The following is a 22,911-nucleotide window of genomic DNA, read 5'->3' as shown; positions in this document are numbered from 1 at the left end:
CACCAATTGTGCAAGTTCTCCCTCTTAAAAAGATGAGAGAGGCCTGTAATTTTCATCATAGGTATACCTCAACCATGAGAGACAAAATGGGGGAAAAAATCCAGAAAATCACATTGTCTGATTTTTAAAGAATTTATTTGCAAATCATGGTGGAAAATAAGTATTTGGTCAATATCAAAAGTTCATCTCAATACTTTGTTATATATCCTTTGTTGGCAATGACAGAGGTCAAACGTTTTCTGTAAGTCTTCACAAGGTTTTCACACACTGTTGCTGGTATTTTGGCCCATTCCTCCATGCAGTTCTCCTCTAGAGCAGTGATGTTTTGGGGCTGTCGCTGGGCAACCCGGACTTTCAACTCCCTCCAAAAGTTTTCCATGGGGTTGAGATCTGGAGACTGGCTAGGCCACTCCAGGACCTTGAAATGCTTCTTACGAAGCCACTCCTTCGTTGCACGGGCAGTGTGTTTGGGATCATTGTCATGCTGAAAGACCCAGCCACGTTTCATCTTCAATGCCCTTGCTGATGGAAGGAGGTGTTCATTCAAAATCTCACGATACATGGCTCCATTCATTCTTTCCTTTACACGGATCAGTCGTCCTGGTCCCTTTGCAGAAAAACAGCCCCAAAGCATGATGTTTCCACCCCCATGCTTCACAGTAGGTATGGTGTTCTTCGGATGCAACTCAGCATTCTCTCTCCTCCAAACACAACGAGTTGAGTTTAGACCAAAATGTTCTACTTTGGTTTCATCTGACCATATGACATTCTCCCAGTCCTCTTCTGGATCATCCAAATGCTCTCTAGCAAACTTCAGACAGGCCCGGACATGTACTGGCTTAAGCAGGGGGACACATCTGGCACTGCAGGATTTGAGTCCCTGGCGGCGTAGTGTGTTACTGATGGTAGCCTTTGTTACTTTGGTCCCAGCTCTCTGCCAGTCATTCACTAGGTCCCCCCGTGTGGTTGTGGGATTTTTGCTCACCGTTCTTGTAATCATTTTGACCCCATGGGGTGAGATCTTGCATGGAGCCCCAGATCAAGGGAGATTATCAGTGGTCTTGTATGTCTTCCATTTTCTAATTATTGCTCCCAGAGTTGATTTCTTCACACCAAGCTGCTTGCCTATTGCAGATTCAGTCTTCCCAGCCTGGTGCAGGTCTACAATTTTGTTTCTGGTGTCCTTCAACAGCTCTTTGGTCTTGGCCATAGTGGAGTTTGGAGTGTGACTGTTTGAGGTTGTAGACAGGTGTGACTGATAACAAGGTCAAACAGGTGCCATTACTACAGGTAACAAGTGGAGGACAGAGGAGCCTCTTAAAGAAGTAGTTACAGGTCTGTGAGAGCCAGACATCTTGCTTGTTTGTAGGTGACCAAATACTTATTTTCCACCATGATTTGCAAATAAATTCTTTAAAAATCAGACAATGTGATTTTCTGGATTTTTTTCCCCATTTTGTCTCTCATAGTTGAGGTATACCTATGATGAAAATTACAGGCCTCTCTCATCTTTTTAAGTGGGAGAACTTGCACAATTGGCTGACTAAATACTTTTTTGCCCCACTGTATTGTACATATAATATTATAGCTTTTGAATCAATCTTGTCTCCCGGCGATTGCCTGGATAAGTCCATGCAGCTTTCTTGGTAACATTTTTGGAAGTGGTTTGCCACTGCCTTTTTCTGAGAGCTGAGAGGCTGACTGGCCAAAAGTCACCCACTTAGGTCCATGTCTAAGGCAGACTCTCAGTTTCTAGCCTGGTGCCTTTAACCACTACACCAAACTGGCTCAATGTGTAATACAGCATATAATTATTATGAAGTTAGATAACTATTTATAGTAACAAGAATTAAAACCCATTGAGCTTACTATAAAATAAGAAAGACCTACGTATATATTAGAAAAGGGAAACTTTCATTCAACAAATGCAATAAATAGGAATGATTTTCAGATGTTTTAACCAGTAACTCAATAACTGAGTGCCACAACCTGAAAATAGGAATTAATTTATTTGACTAAAATAAATGCTCTGCTATTGCCTGTAGTCCTCTGGATTGTCTCTACTATAATTCCCCAGCCAGCATGGCCAGGATTGAAGTATTAATTAATTGAATTTATATGCCCATCTCCCCCAGAGGGCAACTGGTGGTTGTAAATTTAGCAATAGGAGAAAAGGCCAGCAACATCCACAGGAACATACAGCTTTCCTCAGAATGACAAAAGCAACGTTGCATCACAAGTTGCATTCTTTTGGGGGCAAGTAGAAGAGTGGTGGGGTTTGTGTTGTGATGCTGCTGTTAGTCTAACCCCTCTTGCCCTCCCTGCTGACATTGCTGGGAAAGGTTAAAGTTTGTCTTCTCTCCTTCTTTCTGCTTTAATTGTACAACATTCACTCTAATCAGAAGACTAGAAAAATTAAAGCTGTCAAATAAGATTACAAATATAGTACAGGAAGGTAGTATTTCTTAATCTGAATCTGTGAGCTTTGCTACATTTTTTAGAAAGAATGCTTGGGAGCCAAGGGATTTACAACGTGCCCTTAACCACAGTGTAGCCTTTATGGACATATGACCGGCAAAAGCCTCACTTTCTTAAACACCTTTGGATTTTATTACTTTACAGTCTAAGAGAGATATTCCGAATAGCAGGGAGGAGCAAAGACTCTCAGTGAGTTGCCACCTTTCTGGGAGTAAAGATTTTAATTTAAAAGCAAAAAGCTTAACAAGATTGGGATTCAAGAAAGTTTTAAATGGATAAAGGGGACTGTAATTTTAGAAAATAGAGGAATAAATAAATTTCTTTTTCTGACGGAAGTGCTTTTGAAAATAGCAGAATTAATTAGACAAACAGACCAGACCTTTGTGGGAATGCCGATTGTTAATTATTAATGACAATAGATAACTGGTGGACTTTACAAAACAAGAAGGTAAGAGTAATATGAGCTAAATTGTGTGACTGTCTATAGAGAGCTAACTGGGACTAAAGTGTTACAGATAGAGAAAGCAAAAGAGAGAGGGAGAGAAACCTGCCTTTTACTTTCACCCTAGTAATTGACATACTTTCATTTTCCCATAATGGCAACCACAAGAAAAACTGCTAAATTAGAAGAAGGGAGGTTCACTAGAGCAACTTACAGATAAAGGCGTTTCCCCAGATTTATTACAGAAAATGTTTGATGAATTTAGTGAAAAAATGACTGCAATGGTTGCCAATAGTTTGAATGTTTTTAAAAAGGAAATGGAAGAAGGGTTTGCAGGAATAAGAAAAGATATGAAAGAAGTTATTAAGATGATTGAAGAATCTGTAGGGCAATTAGCTGGAGATTTAAAACAAATTACTGACAAGGCGGAAATTTTGGAAAGTAAGACATAAATTATAAATAGAGAGATGGAGAGAACTTTGGACAATTTGGCATTACTGGAATTGAGAAAAAAAAGAATTTTGTTTAAGATTTAGAGCGATTCCAGAAGGACATGGAAAAGATATTAGACAAAAGACTGTTAAATCTTGTCTAATTTCTTGGATTGGAAGATAACACTAAAACAGAGATTGTTAAGGTTTATAGGATTAATACATGTTTTGCAAAATTAAGAAATGTTCCAAGAAATGTCCTTGTGCACTTTGTCAGGAAGAAGACCAGAGATCAAGTTTTGCAGCAGCATTTTAATATTAGGTTGAAGACTGATAATACAGATGTAATTAGAATACTACATAAGATAATTTTTTTTTTTTGACCGGCAAACTTAAAGAAGAAGAAAATTCCATTTAGATGGAACAAGTTGGAAGGGGTGATTTTTACTTATAAACAGCAGAGATTCAGACTGAACTCTGTGCAGAAAACAAGAGAATTTTCTGAAAAATTTAAAGAAGAATTGGAAGAATTAAAGAAGAAATACAAATGGACGTGAAAATGACAGATGTCAAACAAACGCCACAGCAGACACAACAAGACACTGAAGAGGATTCCATGTTGGGCACTACAGGTATTGACTTTTCTAAAATCTTGGCCTAACTATGGATTATAAATGCATAACATGGAATATAAATGGAGCAAACGCTCCTCAAAAGAAAAAAAATCATCATTTGAAAAAGTTAAAACAAAATATGATTTGCTTACAAGAAACACATATTAGGAAAAAAAGATATAAAATATTTGAGTCACAAAAATCTGGGTGAAGAATTTATTTCAGTAGGAATGAAAAAAGATGGAGCTATTTTGTATATAAATCCTCAATTATATCCAAAACTTATACTGACCGATGATCATGACAGATATGTTGGGTGGAAGTTAATCTACAGGGGGCTAAGACTTTGGCACTAGGAATTTATGCCCCAAATGAAGATAAAACAGTATTTTATAAAGGCCTTATGGATAAATTATAGGATCTCTCGTATGAAAATTGGTGTCTCCTGGGAGATTGGAATGGAGTAGTTTCCCTGCAAAAAGACAGAACTTCTGAGAAAAATATTAAAAATATTTTTACAAGGTAAACTACCAAAGATTTTTTTTCATTTAATGGATAATTTAGAGCTTGTTGATGCATGGAGATATAAAAATGGTGACTCAAAAGAATCTACTTATTTTTCTGACTTTGATATGGTCAATTGACTAATCAATAAAGTATATTACTATTATTATTTTTCTGACATAAATCTTTTTCAAAAATAGATATGATTTGGATTTCTAAGACTTTGGCTATCAATGTTTATAAAGTAGAGACATTACCAGAGACTTTTTCAAATCACAATCCAGTGACTTTAACTTTTAAAAGGAAAAAAAATGGATCTTTTAGGTGGAGATTGAATGAGATGTTGTTACCAAAGGAAACAGTTGTGGAGGACTGCAAAAAGAAGTTAAGAGAATTTTTTGAGAATAAACTTAATAAAGGCACAGAAGTAAGGATGGTTTGGGATGCAAGTAAAGCTTTTGTAAGAGGATATATGTAACAGAAAATGTAACGGTGAACTTAAAAAGAAAAGGCAAGAGAAAATACAAATGATTTTTGGATGAGATTAAAAAAAAGGAAGAAGAATTAACAAAATCCGCAGGGATGACAACTATTACTCATCAAATTAAGAGGCAACTATCTATGTTAACAGTGAGAGAGATGGAAAAAAGATGAACTATGCAAAACATAGAAATGTTGAGTTTACAAATAAACTGGGAAAATGGTTGGCATATAAATTGCAAAAAGAAAAAGAAAAGAAACTGATATTAAAGTTACAAGAAGGAAAAACTGTAATAACCGATAATGTAAATAGGTGAAAAATGTTTCATCACTATTATACTAGTTTATATAAAGGTCAAGAAATTTCCTCGGAAAAAGTGGATGAATATTTACATAAACAGAATTTACCGAAAATTACAGAGAATCAGAGACAAATTTTGAACCAACCTAAAACAATAATGGAATTGTGTGAAGCTATTAAAAAGATTAAAACAGAAAAGACACATGGCCCAGATGGGCTGCTGGCCTCCTACCATAAATATTTTGAAGATGAGCTTTTGCAACCTTTACAACAAACAATGAATATTATTCTATAGAATGGAAAGATTCCTGATAGCTGGAAAGAGGCTAATGTAGCATTAATACCCAAAGAGGCACAAGAATAATGACTATAAATTGTTTACTATGATTTTGGCTGAAAGGTTGAAGATAATTTTACAGGACTTTATTTATGAAGATCAATGTGGGTTTTTACCTAAAAGACAATTACAAGATAATATTAGAAATATTTTGGATATTCTAAAAGTACTTGGAGCAACATAATGAAAAACTAGCTGCATTGATATTCTTAAATGCAGAGAAGGCCTTTGACAACTTGAATTGGATTTTTTTGTTTAGAGTTTTGGAACATATGAACCTTGGAGATAATTTTATTAAATGGGTAAGATCGATTTATACTTCACAGAAAGCACAAATAGTTGTTAATGTAGAATTAACAAAACCTTGTGAGATCCAAAAAGGATCCACAAGGATGTCCGCTGTCTCTACTTTTGTTCATTTTAGTTCTTGAGGTACTGAACAGAGACATAAGACAAGATGAAAGAATCATGGGAGTTAAGATTAAAAAGAAACTTATAAATTAAGGGCATTTGCAGATGATTTGGTGTTAGTTTTGCAAGATCCACTAGAGGGAGTAGAAACATTAATGGGAAAATTAAAGGACTTTGGTATGTTAGCAGGTTTTAAGATTAATAAGATGAAGATGTTAACAAAAATATGAAATTAGAAGATCAAATAGAACAGATGGAAAAAACTGGTTTTAAGTTTGAGAAAAAAGTAAAATACTTGGTTATTACTATGACAAATATGAACTGTATGTTATTTCAAAATAATTATGTTAAGACATGGAATGAAATTAAGAAGGACAAATTAAGACGGGAGAAATTAAAATTGTCATTGTTGAGAAGAATCTCTGTGATAAAAATGAATGTTTTGCCTAGAATTATGTTTTTGTTTCAGACAATCCTGTTTTGACAACTGATGTACCATTCAAACAATGGCAAAAAGATATATCTAAATTTGTATGGCAAGGGGAAAAAAACACAAGTTAAATATAAAGTGTTCCAAGATACAAAGAAAAGAGGAGGATTGGGTTTACCAGATTTGAAGTTGTATTTTGCAGCTTGTTGTTTGGACTAGGTGAAAGAATGGATATTGCTGAGAAATCAGAGACTTTACAGTTAGAAGGTCACAACCTGAGGTTTGGATGGCATGGATACTAATGATGCGATAAAGTTAAAATTAATGTGGATTTTAAAAATCATTTTATTAGATATGCCATATTGAGATTATGGGATAGATATAAACCCAGGTCGTGCTCAAAAACACCTTTATGGATCTGAGCTCAAGAAGCATTTCATAGAAGCAGACAAAGACAAATGGTTGACATAACTGGGAACTATTGGAAAACCATCAAAGGAAATTTAAGATTAAATCAAGAGAACAACTAATAGCAGAAGGATATAGTTGTCAATGGTTTTCCCATTTACAGTTACCTGAAAGATTTAAAATGAACAAAAACACTTATGGAATGGAGCAAAGTAAGACAGAATTTGAAGTATAATTGTGCACTGATAATGAACATGTAATTGCTAAAATGTATACATTTATGTTGAAATTTGAAACAGGAAGAACAGGTTAAAGAATGTATGATAAAGTGGGCTAAGAATTTTGATTATAACATACAGATGGATCATTGAGAAAATATGTGGTTAAAAGGGTTGAAATTTATATTATGTTATGAACTTAAAGAGAATTTTTATAAAATGATATATTGTTGGTACATGATGCCAGAGAAATTATCTAGAATGTATGAAGACACTCCAAATATATGTTAGAAATGTGAACAACATGAAGGGACATTCTGTCATGCTTGGTGGACATGTAAAAAAGCTAAAACATTTTGGATTCAAATACATATATTGATGCAGAGGATTTTAAAGATTAATATCCAATTGAAGCCAGAACTTTTCCTTTTAGATTTAGATACACAGTTAGAAAAGAGTCATGGATATGATTACTGCAGTGAGATTATTATATGCAGAAAGATGGAAAGATTTGGCACTTCCCACTATGTAGGAATGGTTGGTGAAATTGACAGCTCTTGCTGAGATGGATAAACTGATTTCTTTGATAAGAGAAAAGACAATTTCTACATTTATTGGTGATTGGCAACCCCTTATCTACTTTTTGAGTAAAAATTTAAAAAATAAACCTGTGATTTATGGTTTTGATGATTAGATAGGATAGATTATAGAAAGAAGAGATGATGTAACTTTAGAGACAGAGTGCTTAAAGTATCATTTTACTTATTACTGCTGTGAAGAATATCGGAAGCCACTTCTTTATGCCTTTATATTTTTCTTTATATTTTGCTCTTTTTTTCTATTTTCTTTTTCTATTGTACTTTTAGCTTTTTCTGTTATTTATTTATTAACTTTTCTGTTCTAATTTAGTTTGTTGTAGTTTTTATTTGTTTTTAAAACCTTTAATAAAAGTTATATATATATAAAAAAAAGAAAATTGGACTCAGATTTAATTGACAGTCAAAATGTGTAATAATTCCTGTGCAATTTCTGATTTACACAAAGATATCTGCAACAAGGAGCCAAACATATTAAATTCTTAGCAAATTATCTATAGTCCTTGTTTAACGACCACAAAAAAGACTGTAAAATTGGTCATTAAGCAGGATGGTTGTTAAGCAAGTCACCATGTGACTGGATCCAATTTTATGACCATTGTTATGATGGTCGTTAAGCAAATCACCATGGTCGTTAAACAAATATATAGTTGTTAAGCAAATCCAGCTTCCTCAATGGACTTTTTTGCTGGAATTTGCTTAACAACCACATGATTTGCTTAATGACCATGGTGATTCGCTTAACGGCCGTCAGAAAAAAAGGTCACACATCACAATTGCGTGACCAGGGGATGTGACAGTTTGTAACAGTTATAAGTGCGAGTACAGGTCATAAATAACTTTTTCTGAGGCTGTCATAACTTTGAACCGTCCTTAAATGAATGTCGTCAAGCAAGGACTATCTGTAAGTAGAAGTATGAAACAGAATTGTTTTGCTGGATTAGTTTTAAATAGGCATTCTAACACTGAAAATATTCATATTAATTGTTAAAAAACATCTGACAAGTTTTACTCATGGATCTCAAGTCAAAGCTTTATCTTTGCACCAGGAACCTAAGCATGCCTGAGCATGGCTTGGAGAGAATTATAAATACATGAAATACTATGGCTCAATGAAAGTTGATGGCAGTTACAGTGTGGATTGCTTTTGCTCAGAAAGTTAAAAAAAATTGGCATGAGAATCCATATTTATAGAGTATAATCATCTTCTATTTCTGATAACCAAGTTTTTGTACAAACCCTACTTTTTGTCCTATAAAACCTGCTTGATGGGCATGAAAGCCAGCTGAGTGACTTTGGGTGAGTTACTTTCTCTTAGCCCCAGGGTTGCTGTTATGGGAAAAATAGGAGCCAAGAGGATTAGGTAAGTTTGCTGCCTTGAGTTGACCCAAATATATAAAAGGTGAGATAAAAATCTAATAACAATAACAACAGCTTTCTCCCTGCCCCCCCCCCCCAATAAAGGTGTAGGAGGAGAAAAATCTACTTCAAATTGCGTTCAGTATAACTGTCTATTTTCATACAGGAACGGTTTGGGTTTTTCAGTTGCACAGAAAATTTTACTCCTATTTATGTGTTGCCAGTGAACGTAGCAAAGATGGAGCTATTTGCAAGGCCAATATTCATAGTCAAGCCCCTCCCCAATATACACTCTGAAACCACACATGTTCAAAAGAAGACTTGCATAGGACTACTGGTTTAAGTCATTAGATCAAAGTTTTTGTAAACTTTTCAAGGCCACAGACCACCAAAGTGTACATACGTTTTAAAGGGCAATGCTTATGTCTGTTTCTTTTCTTTCTTTCTTTTTTAAAGTGTGTGGAATAAGAGGCATATTGAAATAAAAATATTTTAATAATATATTTTTAATAATATGAAATATACTAGTTTGATTAGATGTATCGACTCCCATATGATGGCATATTCATCTGGAGTGAGAGTTGTTAAAGAAAGAGTCACACAACATTCAGCCTTTTCAATATTTGCCTTTGGATGTAATGAGCACTGCAATTCTCAGAAAGACAGGCTGCAGAGAAAAATGGCAAGAACTTCATTGCCTTTGGAAGTGCCACTGAAAGTTTTAAGGTGCTGAGGGAACACAGATGTTTTGCAGTATATAGTTGATGAAACCCTGATCTGACAATGTAGGACAGGCTGGCTGGGGAATTCTCGAGTTGAAGTCCACACATCTTAGAGTTGCCAAGGTTGAGAAACACTGATGTCAGACATGCCCACAGATTAGGACAAGAGGTTTTGCTTGTTGTACAACGTGGTCCAGTTTCACTGGCTTGAAGACAGAAGGACTGAGGTGGATATTCCTCACTGAAGCCTCTGGAATTATAGTAGATAGTAGAAAACTCCTATCTGAGTTGCATTTTTATTTTTTAATCAGGGAGATGAGAATAGTTCAATGGTATTGTTTCATACAGCAAATGTCTTTGTATATAACATTTCTAGCTGCAATTATCAGCTAAGACCACCTCCTATTTCATTAATTTCTGAAGGTGGGAGTTATGGTACCAGGGCTCAGATATTTTCATACTCAGAAGTCACAGAAACCCCAGAAAAATACAACCCCCAGAATTTTCCAAGGGTATTTTAAATATCCTTCAGTACCAAACAGACTGCACCCTGGACATCCCCCAAGATGCTATACTGCTAAAAACTAACATCATTGTAGACAGGAAATTCTTTCCAAATTCTTTGCCACTTCATAATTTCCCCCACTTTCAGGTTTTGAGGCCTCAACTGTGGAGATTTTATTACAAATAACATTTCAAACTGCCTTGATTTTTTTTTATAAAAGTGATTAAATGTTTCAGACAAGACTCTCCCTGTCATTAACTAACAGTATTGGGAAATTGTGTTAAAAATACCTGAGCCCGGGTTTCCTGCAGCTGCTTCACCTCTGCCTGCAGCCTCTCACATTCAGCCTTCAGTTGCTCTTCCCGGTGCTGAGAGTTCTGGACTTCTTGTCTTGACTTCTCAAGTTCCACTTCCAGCCTTTGGACCTCCAAGCCTTCTGCCTGTTCCAGGCCCCGCGGGCTCTGCCAATTCACCGAGCGATCCAGTACTAGGGACCAGGAGGTGAAGGAGTAAAAAAAGGTGGGAAAAGAGAGAGAATGTGATCATCAAAGAAGGCAGGATGGAGGACAGATATGGAGTCATGGAGGACTTGCAGGGCTAATAGTTTCTCAAAATGATGAAGCACCATTTTGTTGAGAGTTCCTCACAACCGGATTTGTAAAGAAGCTTGACTCCTTGTACTTTTTTTAAAGGACAAATAATTTGTGGCAATAATACAGCAGTCCCCGGGCTAAGAACCCCTGGTTTCTGGATGACCCATAGTTAAGAACAGAACCTATTGTAGCAAAGTTCAAGTTAAACAAACAATGATTCGAGTTAAATACACAATGGTTTGAGTTCATTACACAAAATACTACTTATATAGTAATGTACAATGTATGTTCTGGCTTACATACAAATTCGACTTAAGGACAGGCTTTGGGAACGGAACTCATTCTTAAACTGGGGGCTACCTGTACTGATTTTACTCATTCATGATGAGGAAATTAGAAAAAAAAAGCAGAGATTGAATTAAGTATTATTGATGTGGAGGCTTCCATAAAAACAGACCATACTGTATGTGACAAAAAAATTTGGTGGCCTCTGCAAACTAGCAGAAGGTTATCTCCTGGCCAGTCTTTGAAATATGCAAGCAGACTTGTGGTTAATCTCTAAACTTGAAGCCAGAATTAATGACAGACCACTCAGTTTACTGACTTCTGTTATTGATTTTACTCATTCATAATGATGAAATTAGAAAAAAAAAGCAGAGATTGAATTAAGTATTATTGATGTGGAGACATGATCTGTTGCAGCAAACACTGTATATAAAGTTTGGAGAGGTCTGGACAGTACTGGCTCCAAGATTGAGATGGGCCCAGCAAAGTGCTTGCATTTTCTCTGCTGGAGGCTTTTGTCCATTGGTGGGCCCATCTGGCTGTTGCTGGCAGCCTTCAAAATATCACAAGGATGGTACATCTAACCATCCAGTTAATTTCCAGATTAACCAGAATAATGCTAAAAGAGGAAAATTGTGGGAAATTAAAAAGATCCATGAACATGGCACAACTAGGTGCTGGAACCAAAGAAAGAAAGTGATAGATGGCAAATCCTGAAGTGGGACCATCATATAGAGATGACTACTTCTTTCAAGGTTGCTTTCGGGTGTCTTTAAAAGGTGTTTAAAAAGCCTTTTAAAAAACCATACTTATGACTATATTCTCACTAAAACAGAGGTTCATGATCTGAGGCCCCAAAGCTTTACATAGAACCACTAGAGCCCATTTTAAATTGTAAATTCATGGGGGAGTTTATTTTCATATGAATTTAATTTAAAGCATGTTTAGTTTTCATCCCAGCCCTATATGTGGGGGTGGGGGGGTGGGCATGGCCTGCAGCATACCTATTATGGTCCTTGGTCTGAAAAAGGTTGACTACTCCCCATTACAGGGACAGTAAGGTCTGACTATGCAATTGCTAAGGTCAGTTTGTACTCCAACACCTTTAAATTGAGAAGCTAAGCCTCCCTTCTGATATGCCTCTAAGATCACCAGGATCTGATAAGCTCTATATCACCAGGATCAACAAGCACTTCAGATCTTCTCAGAGATGGGCAGCTGCCCTCCAAGCAAGAGCGGGAACTTTGCTCTAAGAAGTCAGTTGGTAATAGGCAAAACCATCCAGAAAATTGGACAGTGAAAACAGATTCACTGATTAACCCTTTTATCCCTTTTCTGCCTTCCTTCTAGGGTGAACACTTCTCCTAGGAAATCAAGGCTAATAAGGGTCAAAGAGTTGGAAGGCAATCTTTTGGAAATGGCCTATCCTGCATGCACCCAAGATTCAAGGAATCACAGCACCATCTACTGGCTGGCAAATATTTGTGTCACAGTGTGAATAATCTCCATTTAAACATGGAAAATCGATAGATTGGGCTTTGCCTGCCTGATTAATTAGGTTCTGGATTATTGATGTGCTTGCCCCATTTTTCCAAGCTCTAAAAACACATCTGAGGACCTCTTGCTGATAGAGGCCATATTTCATCTACACAGTATCCCTGACTGAAGAACATTTTCCATTGATAATCAGGTGGAAATCTAGTGTCAGGGACTAGAGTGACAACTATAATTACTGAATCCAGTAAAGGAAATATTCACATAGAAGTCATTGGTCTCATAATTGTGGTCTCACAATTCCCCTTCAGCCTGCAATATTTCCTCTGTCAGCATATAACGTCTCCCTCAGTTACCTAGGATGGATATTTTTATGTGTTTTAATGTAAAGTAATAGCTACTTCTGCCAATTATTAACATTAATAATGATTTTTAGCATTTATACAGCATGGGGTAGAAAAATTAAAATATTCCAGTCCCCATCAATCTCATATATCATGGTGAACTGTGAAGCATGATGGGAACTGTAGTTCAGCATTTTCTGGAATGCCCACAAATTCTACATTACTGATATACCAAGTTTCATGGACTTAAAATATTTCACAACTATTATCCTACAATGCAATCTTGTTTTAGCCTCATAAAACAGTTCTGGGATTATAGTTTAAATTTGCATACATTCATTATATTTACAGGTTCAGCATATCTGTTCACACAGCCCTTTGAATAATTGGCACCGCTCTACATTTTCAACTGGATACTAATACTGTACATTTTTACTGTACTACATAAATACTGTAGTACATTTTACTGTACTACATACAGATTTTTAAGGAATTTATGTTATATGTTATTAGCTGTGTTGTGTACCTATATATTATAGATTTTTACTAGATTATAGTTCCTTTTAACTATTACTGTTTTTAATTCAGTATTTTTAATTCTTTTTTATTTTAAATGTCAAGATTGTTGTACAATGAAAATGGAAGATACCAATGTTATAATTTATTATATGTTTTATTTCTATTTATACATAAATGAATAAATAAATGTGATGAGTCAATGTGCTATCATAAGGCAAGACTTTCTGGGGTTAAGACTTCCCTCTAGTCTCTAGGTCCAGCCTCTGAATAGTCAGCTGACCTCACAGGCTGAAAACTACTAGCTGACTTCAGAGGACATATCTGACTGCATAAAGCCCTTAATTCAACCTACTTCATTTTCTGCCTCTCTGAAATCTGAGCACTGACCCATTTCTGACCACATCTACTTTCACTGACCGTTTGGATGTGCAGCTGTTTTTTCTGAACTATGATTACTGCCAACTTTTGACCCACCTCAACAGTCCGTAATTCTTTTAGCCCTGTACCGTTGGTGCCAAAATTGAATCTCTCAAGTTGCAGTGTCAGATTTTGGCTAATGCAACATTCTCTAAATAAGCACCTCCAGATGTGCTGCAACTACAATTCCCAATATTCCCACTCAGCATAACTAATTCTGGGACTTGTAGTTCTAAACATTGGAGGGCACAGATTGAGTAAAGCTGTTTCAAACCTGACAATCAACACCCTGTTCCCTGGACTAGAAATCAAAAAATTCACCATGAGTGCCATGAAGTGACCGGAACTGAACTTCTTGATTCTGAAGTTGAGTGTTGAGATTTTGGAAAGTGTTGCCATCTCTCTGCCTTAACTGTTGTTCCAGGCTCCGGATGCGATTCAAATGCGTATCAACAAGTGCTCTCTGCAGAGAGACCAAGATAGAAATGGACATAGTGACAGAGAGGAGAGTTAATTGCCATTAAACCAGCAAGTAGAGAAGCCTTCAAATCAGAAGAAGCTGCCCTCATACACACACACACCCGCTGTCACCTCCAATTTAAGGCCAGTTCTCACTTCTGTTCTGAAGTCTTCATTCTTAGTTTACTCTGATCCTGATCAGCTTCTCCTTCTTTTTAGTTTCCTGAACAAACTGGCTTCCCAAGACTTAGCTAGCAAATCAAAGCAATAACCCAACAGTTTATCAACTTATTGATGCTTGGAGAACTAGTAACTCTTCAATTAAAGATTTTATGTACTACTCAGCTAAAAATCAAATCTACTCAACAATAGCATGTTAATTTCATTTAAATAGGGCTCATATATTAACTAAGAGTAAAGCCGTAACAATAGCAATTTCTGATAATGCTCGAATTGCATTAGGTCTTTTTAATCCAGGATCTCGATTTTCCTTCCTTTTAAATGGAGATTAAATATCTCATTATTACATAATGCTTGGCTCAAAGACAGCACTGCTAAAGGATTACAAAATTCTTCCAAGGAAATAAGACAATTGAATGCATTACATGGCATGCCATGAAAACTATTTTTAGAGGACATTTTAGAAGCCTGATAAATTATGTTTAAAATGGAGACTAAGATCTAAGATTAAACACTGAAGTACATGCCACTCTTAATATGAAATGTAAACAATTATTAATATTGGATTGTGAAGGTATTTATAGAAATCTAAATTATTTGAAATCCAGATACAGTAAAATGTTCAGTTTAAAGGACTTCCACTGAGTCAACTTTGGATGCAACAGACAAATTTTCCATTGTATACCCCCCCCCCAATGACAGACATATCTGTCGCATTGAGGCTAAAGCTCTTAAATTTACATTACATTAGGATATATCTATTTAATTGCATAGTGAGGGCATGGCATAAATCACCACAAATCATTTACTTTAAAATTTAATTGATATTTGGAAATATTGGATATCTTAATCTTAACAGTTCATTAAATCAAGATTTTACCATATTAATAGCAGGCAGGCAGACAGGCAGACAGCAAGCTTTATGATGAAAATTGAGTTCCATTATTTATTTATTTGTATTTATTTATTTATTAAATTTGTATGCTGCCCATCTCCCCTGGACATACAGGGTAATTACAGCATATTATTCTATTTATACATCTAATAATTCTGAAAATACTAAGATCACAAATTGCATGGTGAATTCTAAACTCACTAAATTAATTGATGAACACAGAGATTACCTTAGGTAAGAAAAGCTGAAATAGCACATTTTTAAAATGGTAAAATGTATGGCTTTGAACTGTTTAAAGCTTTAAAAAATGAATGACTACCAAATCTATATTATTTATATAAAAAGTTACATACAGATTCAAAAATTCCCTACCTCGTGGAAACAAGCTACGTTTTATTGTTATTCCTAACTCAAATAAGGATCCCCACAAGATGTCAACACATAAGCCTATTATACTCTTAAATCAAAATGAAAAAATATTCATCACTTTATTAACCTGTAAGCTAAACAGTTCTGTAATTAAGCGCTCCCTGATCAATCTGGAATTATTCCTAAAAGAAATCTAGACAATTAAATTATAAGTGTACTTAACATAATACATTATGCTAAACATAATAAAATTCCATTTGCTTTGGTCTATCTAGATATCTTCACACTTCTGATGCAGTGAAATGCATATAGTATTTCTCAAAACCTTATTGGAAATAGAATATAGGTAGTCTGCAGGTTACGACAACAATGGGGACTGCCGGGATTCCTGTCACTAAGCAATGTGGCTGTAAAGCACAATGTCATGTGACCGCATCGCTTAGCAACAGCAATCCCAGCAGTCCCCATTGCTGTTGTAACCCCAGGACCATGTGGGTCGTTAAGTGGGAAGAGGCGGGAGTCCCAGGTAAGGAGTGTGGGGATGCTGCAGGGGAGGGGCAGAGAGTGCCGCAGGCGGATGCTGGGGAGCATGGGCAGGCCAGCAAAGGCAGTGAACAGGTGCTGGGAAGCACAGGTGGACTGGCAAAGGCAGCGAGCAGGCTGGCAGGGGCTGCACACGGGTACTGGGAAGTATGGGTGAGTAGGAGGTGGGATCGTGAACTCCGTAGTGGGGCTCCTCAGGAGAAAAAGCGGCAGGAGCAACTTATGGGAGCAACTTGCAACCTTCCCTACCAGCTTCCCCACTGACTTTGCTTGTGGAAAGCTGGCAGGGAAGGTCCCAAACAGCAAATTTCACTGCTATAAACCAAAAATAGACAGAACCAGAACCCACTGGGGGAAGGAGTTTCAAAAAGTGGTATAAAAATTGATAATGCTGAGGGCACCATTTCTGCATTTTAAATGTGGGTTTGGCCTCACCCACTGTGGACGAGCTCCAGGGGCCCCAAAACAGATTCTACTGGGTCAGTGTCAGCCCTTCAAGGTAGATCAGACTAGGAAACCAATGCCATATAGGTCAATACTATTTTATTGTAAAGCTATAGTAACAGAATCTTGCCAGTCTGAATGTGCTTCCCCACTCCTTCCCCTTATGTTTGTGAGAACTAAGGAGGGGCCTTTCTTGGATGTTTATTCATGCTACATTCTTGCTCTGGATTCAGACCTCTTTTATCTAATTGTTGCCTTGGTAGCAGTTCTTCCTCCTGTCCCTCAAGGCAGTACCCTCTGCCCTCTACAGTCACATGCAGCCCTGGGCTGCACACTTTGTATTCTTGAGCAGTGGCATCTGCGGGGCCACAAGGGGGGCAAAATAATGAAAGGAACATTGGGATATAAGCCCACCCCCTTTTGTATATGTACTGTGACATCACATGCACATTCAAAATTGCTGGAGCTTGTGTCACACTGCTTCTTTCATCATTCTAAGAAAAGCAACAAACTTGTGCAAACATCCATGTCCTTAAGTCACAGTAATATTTTTCTTCATCACTGCTTGGTAGAAAAGCTGCAATTAGAATTGCTATTTTTCCTTGATTTGTATTCCTATTTCAAAGACTTCCAATCCCCTTTAATTATTTGGTTTATTATTATTATGGTTGGTCGCACAGCCAGCCAGCCAGCCAGCCAGCCAGATATTTAGACTAGATTTGGCATTTTTATCCACCTATCGAGTCCTTCCCAAGGACCTGGGGGATAGGCAGATGTTGTTTGACGGTGTTAAAGGTATCGTCGCAGGATGTAAGCTGTTCTGAATAAAGCTGCCTTTTGCAATTGACTGATAGTGATTTTGTCAATGCTGGTGGTCTTCAAGTAGTGCTCCAGATGTTTTGGGATTGCACCCAAGGTACCTGTTACTATTGGTACTATCTTTGCTTTCTTTTGCCATAGTCATTCCATTGCTATTTCCAGGTCTTTGTATTTTGTGATATTATTATTATTATTATTATTATTATTATTATTATTATTATTATTTTATGCCACCTTTTTTATATATAACTCACAGTGGCGAACATACCTAATACTCCTGCCTCCTGTTTTCCCCACAGCAACAACCCTGTGAGGTGGGTTGGGCTGAGACAGAGTGATTGACCCAAAGTCACCCAGCCGGCTTTCATGCCTAAGGAGGGACTAGAACTCAGAGCCTCCTGGTTTCTAGGCCAGCACCTTAATCACTACACCAAACAGGCTCTCTATTTTTGAAAGATAATAATAAAAAATAATACTATTTTATAGTAACTTCAATTTAAAATGATTAACACATATTATTCAAAAGCCTCTCAAAGGAGGCTTACTGAGTTAGTGCTAGACACTCAACCTGTTAGGGCAACATGATTTCTTCCTGATATTAAAAGTACTATTCTTTATAATACTATTCTCCTGTAAAACTTCATTATAATGCTCATTGTCATTTTAGACTCTGTTGAAGGACTGTAATCAGTTCATTACATATAGCCATTTCTAGTGGCAATGTCCATTTAGTTTTACATTTGGGTTGGAAGATTTTCAAATAAATTGGAAAAATTATACAGTATTTTTAATAATTCATCATTTTGATTTATTGTCCATTTTTTCCCAGGACGTACAAAATGGTATAACAGAAGAAATTAATTTAATGTTGTTATTAGCTGCCAGTTTAACTATAGAAAAACACTGGAAAGCTCAACTACATCAATGGAGTTGCAATGTGGGAATTTTCAGAGGCTGAAAATTAATACAGCAGCCAACAGTCTTCAGGAACCTTTTAATTAAATATTGTTTTATTCACACTGGGTGTTCTTTTATTTAGTTGTATCAACAAAGTAATTCCTAAATAATTACTTCCATCTATAAAAATATGCTTTAGATAGAAATACTGAATATAGATATTTATTTTTGTTTCTCTTTCCTTAAATTACCAATGTATTTGTATTTACTCTCAAAGTTTGGGGGAGGGGGTTGTGTTGCTCATGTTTCTGTTTTGTTTGCATGTTTCAGTTCTTATTTGGTTTTATTATTTTCAGTGTTTTGTTCATTAGTGTATGTTTAAATACAAATTAAAAAGTAGTAGCTCAAATATTTCCCTATATTAGTGTAGGCTTCCACGGCTGGCATCCATGAAGCAATGTTGAGCTTCATTGTGCGATTACAATAGAGAGGCCATCGAGATCCATAAACATGCCAAAAACTTCAAAAGAAAGGAGAGTTTTAAAATCAATAAAGCATGGATCCCACATTTACACCACACCAAGATTAAATAAGTCTTATCTAAAGGAATCTACAGCAGTCCAGAAAGAACACCTAGCAGTATCCTGGCTCAAAAACCAGCGCTCTTAAAATTTTCCAAGCAGTTCACCTACACAAGAAACCAGTCAGCAGTCTGGCTCAAAGCAGACCAGTCAGGACTGGTACTCTTGGAACTTGTTCAAAAGAGGAATCAATCAGGAACCAGCTTTTTTGGATTCCTATGACATGAACCAATCAGAGATCAGCTCGCCAGGTACAAATACAAGACCCTAGTCAGCCCATTTCAGTTGCCTGTGAGCTGCCAAGAGAGGTATGCCACAAAGCAGCTCGCTCTGCCTCTGAAGGTGCCAGCCACAGCTGCTGATGAAACGTCAGAACAAAAGAAAACTAGACCATGGCCATTCAGCCCAAAAGCTCATCACTGCTTCAAATCCTTCTCTTGCTTTTCTACAACATTGACATCTTCCTCTTTCCCAGCCTTTTTTTTTCTCCCCAACCTTCTCCCTGTTTGAAAGAGATTCTTTTAGTTCTCTTTTTCTTCTACTGACACAATTTTAAAAAACAAATGGTATCACTACTCTCATGCTTGTTTTTAGTTTCTACCGCATTAATACAGTCTTAAGATTCTGGGGCTGGACCAGCTCTACCGTTTAAGAAACAGAAGCAACTGCTTCAGCCAGCAGATGTTGGGGTTAGCAGTGATAGCATCCCCCACACCTGAAAAACTGAACTGGGTTATCCCAAGTTTCATGCTGGACCTCTTAAACTATTGACTGCCCTCAGGAATGCTGAAGAACCCTATCTCCTTGCTAGCATTGTATGAATCTCAGAGAATGTCCTATAGTCCTTTGCTTCAGGCAGTAGAATGTCTTTTGGGTGGTCCTGCTCTGGACTTGTAACACACCCTCTAAAGCACTTGGATTACTTCCCTTAATTCAGAAAGATCGGCTTGCTGAATCTGGGGCCCCTTTAGTTCATTCTGCTGAATAAGACTCTGGATTTCTGCCTCAAAATCAGTTCTGCTGTTGACTATGAAATGTTGGGAGCTGAATAACAGGGCTCAATAATCCTTAGTTTGACCCACCAAGTGAAATAACATTTTTCTTCAGATCACATTTAAGAGTAATTATTATGATGCTTACAAGATTGGATAACAAGAATTGCAAGCTCTACATTAGGATATGCCCTACTCCACCATTTGAGAGTGAGCAATTAGGAATCAAGCCTTGCCAGTATAGTTCTGACTGGGATAAATAATAATCTTACATCTTTTTATAATCAGTATGGCAGATTATCGTGGGTGGGGGATAAAAGAAAAAATATACCATTAAATCCATTAGTCACTCAATTCATGAGAAGTTCTAATTCTGCCATTCAAAACCAACCCAACTGATTGAGACAAATGGTGTCTGCAAATGCCTTATGGGGGGCTTTTTGACAAAAGTCAGGGAAGCAAATGGCATTCCCTATTTACCCAAATTATGATTCGTGACACTTATGGCCAGCCAAGCTATTTTCGAAGATAAGGCAAAAAATCTTACAAATACTCATTCCATCTGAGGCAGAGTTGTAGTCTGTGGCAGCAAAACCTCATAGGATTTCCTGAAATCTTTAGTGACAACTCCACAGTCTCTCTAAGCTTGCCAGAAAACTACAGGGACCAGAATTTCTGTCACTAAGCGATGTGGTCATAAAGTGCGAGGTCACGTGACCACATTGCTTAGCAATGGCAATCATGGCACTCTCTGCTGCTGTCATTAAGCAAGAATCACAGGTTGTTAAGCAAGTCTCAGGTGGCTTGCAAGCAGATCGGCAGGCAGATAAGTGGCTGCTGCTGGGTGGGGAAGGGTGTGCGGGTGGCTGGTGAGGTGCACTGCAAGCATGGCAGGGCCAGGGGTGGCTGCTGCCGGGTGGGGTGGGGGGGAGCGCAAGCAACTTACTTGCAACCTTCCCTGCTGGTTTCCCCATTGACTTTGCTTGTGGGAAGCTGGCAGGGAAGGTCACAAATGGCAATGACATGACTGTGTGGCACTGCAACCATCGTAAATGTGAGTAGGTTACCAAGTGCCCAGATCATGATCACATGACTACAGGGGTGCTGGGATGGTCGGAACTTCAAGGACCAGTTCATTCAGCGCTGTTGTAACTTTGAACGATTGCTGAACAAATGGTCATTAAAGAGGACTACTTGTATAATTTTTAAGGTGATAGAAGAAAAAAAAGTAAATACATGAGGAGTTAAAACTGTCATCAGTTTTATGTTTGGGTGGTGTTGTTTTACCGTTTTTATGGATGTTACACAGTTTTTATAATTTCTGTAATCAATCAATCAAAATGTATTTACTGTCCAAGACCAAACACAATAAAAGACCAGCATACAATAACTATAAAAAAATTAAAATTGCAAGAAAATCCTAAAACAATTAGCAGCTAACAATTAATAGCATGAGGGAGAAGCCACATGGTTTCTAACAGCAATAACTATAGATAAGAATTTTTCATCCTTCTTAGAGATTTCTGAAGAGTGGTCACCCAGGAGAAGGGTAACAGCCTTCTGGTCACAACGGCAATTAGAGTTATTAACAATTGGAAATATTAAACTTTTTTGCCATTGGGTGTACAATGGACATTTTAATAGCAAATGTGAGACAGATTCTACCTCTGAGTCTGAATAGAAACAAGTTTGGATTTCATATGGGAGGCTTATAGATCTACTGGCTGTTGCCCTAATAGGTAGCACTCCAATTCAGGCCAAAGTAAATAGTCTCCTTATGTGGAGCATATAAAATGTTATAGAATTATCTAGGGACAGACCTTGGAGGAGGACTGATTGTGATATAAAAGGGATGGGAGATTTTGGCTCTGTCATAATCTCTGTAAATCACCAAGTCTCTGGAGTTCAGCAGGGTAGAAATGTGAAAAATAAATCAATGCATATAAAAATATTAGCGATTCTATTAAATATAATATGGTTAATCATTAATTGTATGATTAACCATACAATTTAAAGTAGTTTTAATTAAATTTACATATAAATTAAATTAAATTTAGTTGTAGTCCTGGCTCCACCCATATTTTGGACTACAGTTCCTGCTATATCACCCAAAGAAGAAAGAGGCTGATAGCAGGGATACCTGTGGGGTGGGGTGGGGTGGGGTGGGGGTATAAGAAAGGTCAAGATAGTGATTGTGACTGTGCAACTGAAGCCCTGCCCCTTTTTTTTATAAATGTGATGTTCATAAAAAGGGGCAGCGCGGTTGTGGCTGCCACATAACCCCATTTCCTGCAGATGCCCTTGGTTGGCAGAAGTAGATGTCTTTACCCGGTGAAGAACTATTTCAGCCAAGGCAGCTGCAAACATGGCTATTTCCTGAGTCTACCAACCACATCATCAACTATATGAAAAAAAAGGCAATGCATGACCAGGAAGGTAGTTGAAACCCACCATCTGGCCCAGCTCTGACTCAAGGTCTGTTTTCTCCACACACAGCTTCTCATAGGCTTGGATCATCTCCTCCAGCTGTTCTTCCCTTTCCTTGCTTTTCTGCAGCTGGTTTGGAGAGAAAAAAGGACAGGAAACAAATGAACAAAAATCACAGTTCAGCAGCCAGTAATTTTCTAAATCTGTGATTGCCCAGTTTCAAAGGCTGGAGACAGGCAATTGCACATTCCCTGCATTTTAGACCTTATACCATCTTCTCCCCCAGACTAAATTCAGGAGAATCTGTTCTTTCAGTTTGGCTCCTAAGTCAGATGTGTTCAGCCAGCTTGCTAATCAGCATATAATTGTGTGGGTAGCTGTACTACAACAAAACAAAACAAACCTGGATGGTCCTTC

General features: G+C 37.2%; 1 protein-coding gene across 3 annotated transcripts in view; it reads right to left on the bottom strand.

The window, feature by feature from the left end:
• Positions 1 to 22,911, bottom strand: part of TBKBP1 (TBK1 binding protein 1) — a 79,931-nt gene that overhangs the window by 43,092 nt on the left and 13,928 nt on the right. For all 3 annotated transcript variants that reach the window (XM_007425984.3, XM_088143468.1, XM_025165281.2), the window contains exons 4-6: positions 22,519 to 22,623; positions 14,210 to 14,351; positions 10,527 to 10,723 (exon numbers count right to left, since the gene is read on the bottom strand). In XM_007425984.3, coding sequence (XP_007426046.1) covers positions 10,527 to 10,723; positions 14,210 to 14,351; positions 22,519 to 22,623 — 444 coding nt within the window. The remainder of the gene's footprint in view (positions 1 to 10,526; positions 10,724 to 14,209; positions 14,352 to 22,518; positions 22,624 to 22,911) is intronic.

This window comes from Python bivittatus, unplaced genomic scaffold (assembly GCF_059951505.1).
Source record: "Python bivittatus isolate LINGU-HERP-01145 unplaced genomic scaffold, Pbiv_v1 ctg000410_np1212, whole genome shotgun sequence".
In the NCBI taxonomy this organism is placed as follows: domain Eukaryota; kingdom Metazoa; phylum Chordata; class Lepidosauria; order Squamata; family Pythonidae; genus Python; species Python bivittatus.
Note: the sequence above shows the minus strand (reverse complement) of the source record. Positions and strands in the feature narration are given on the sequence as shown.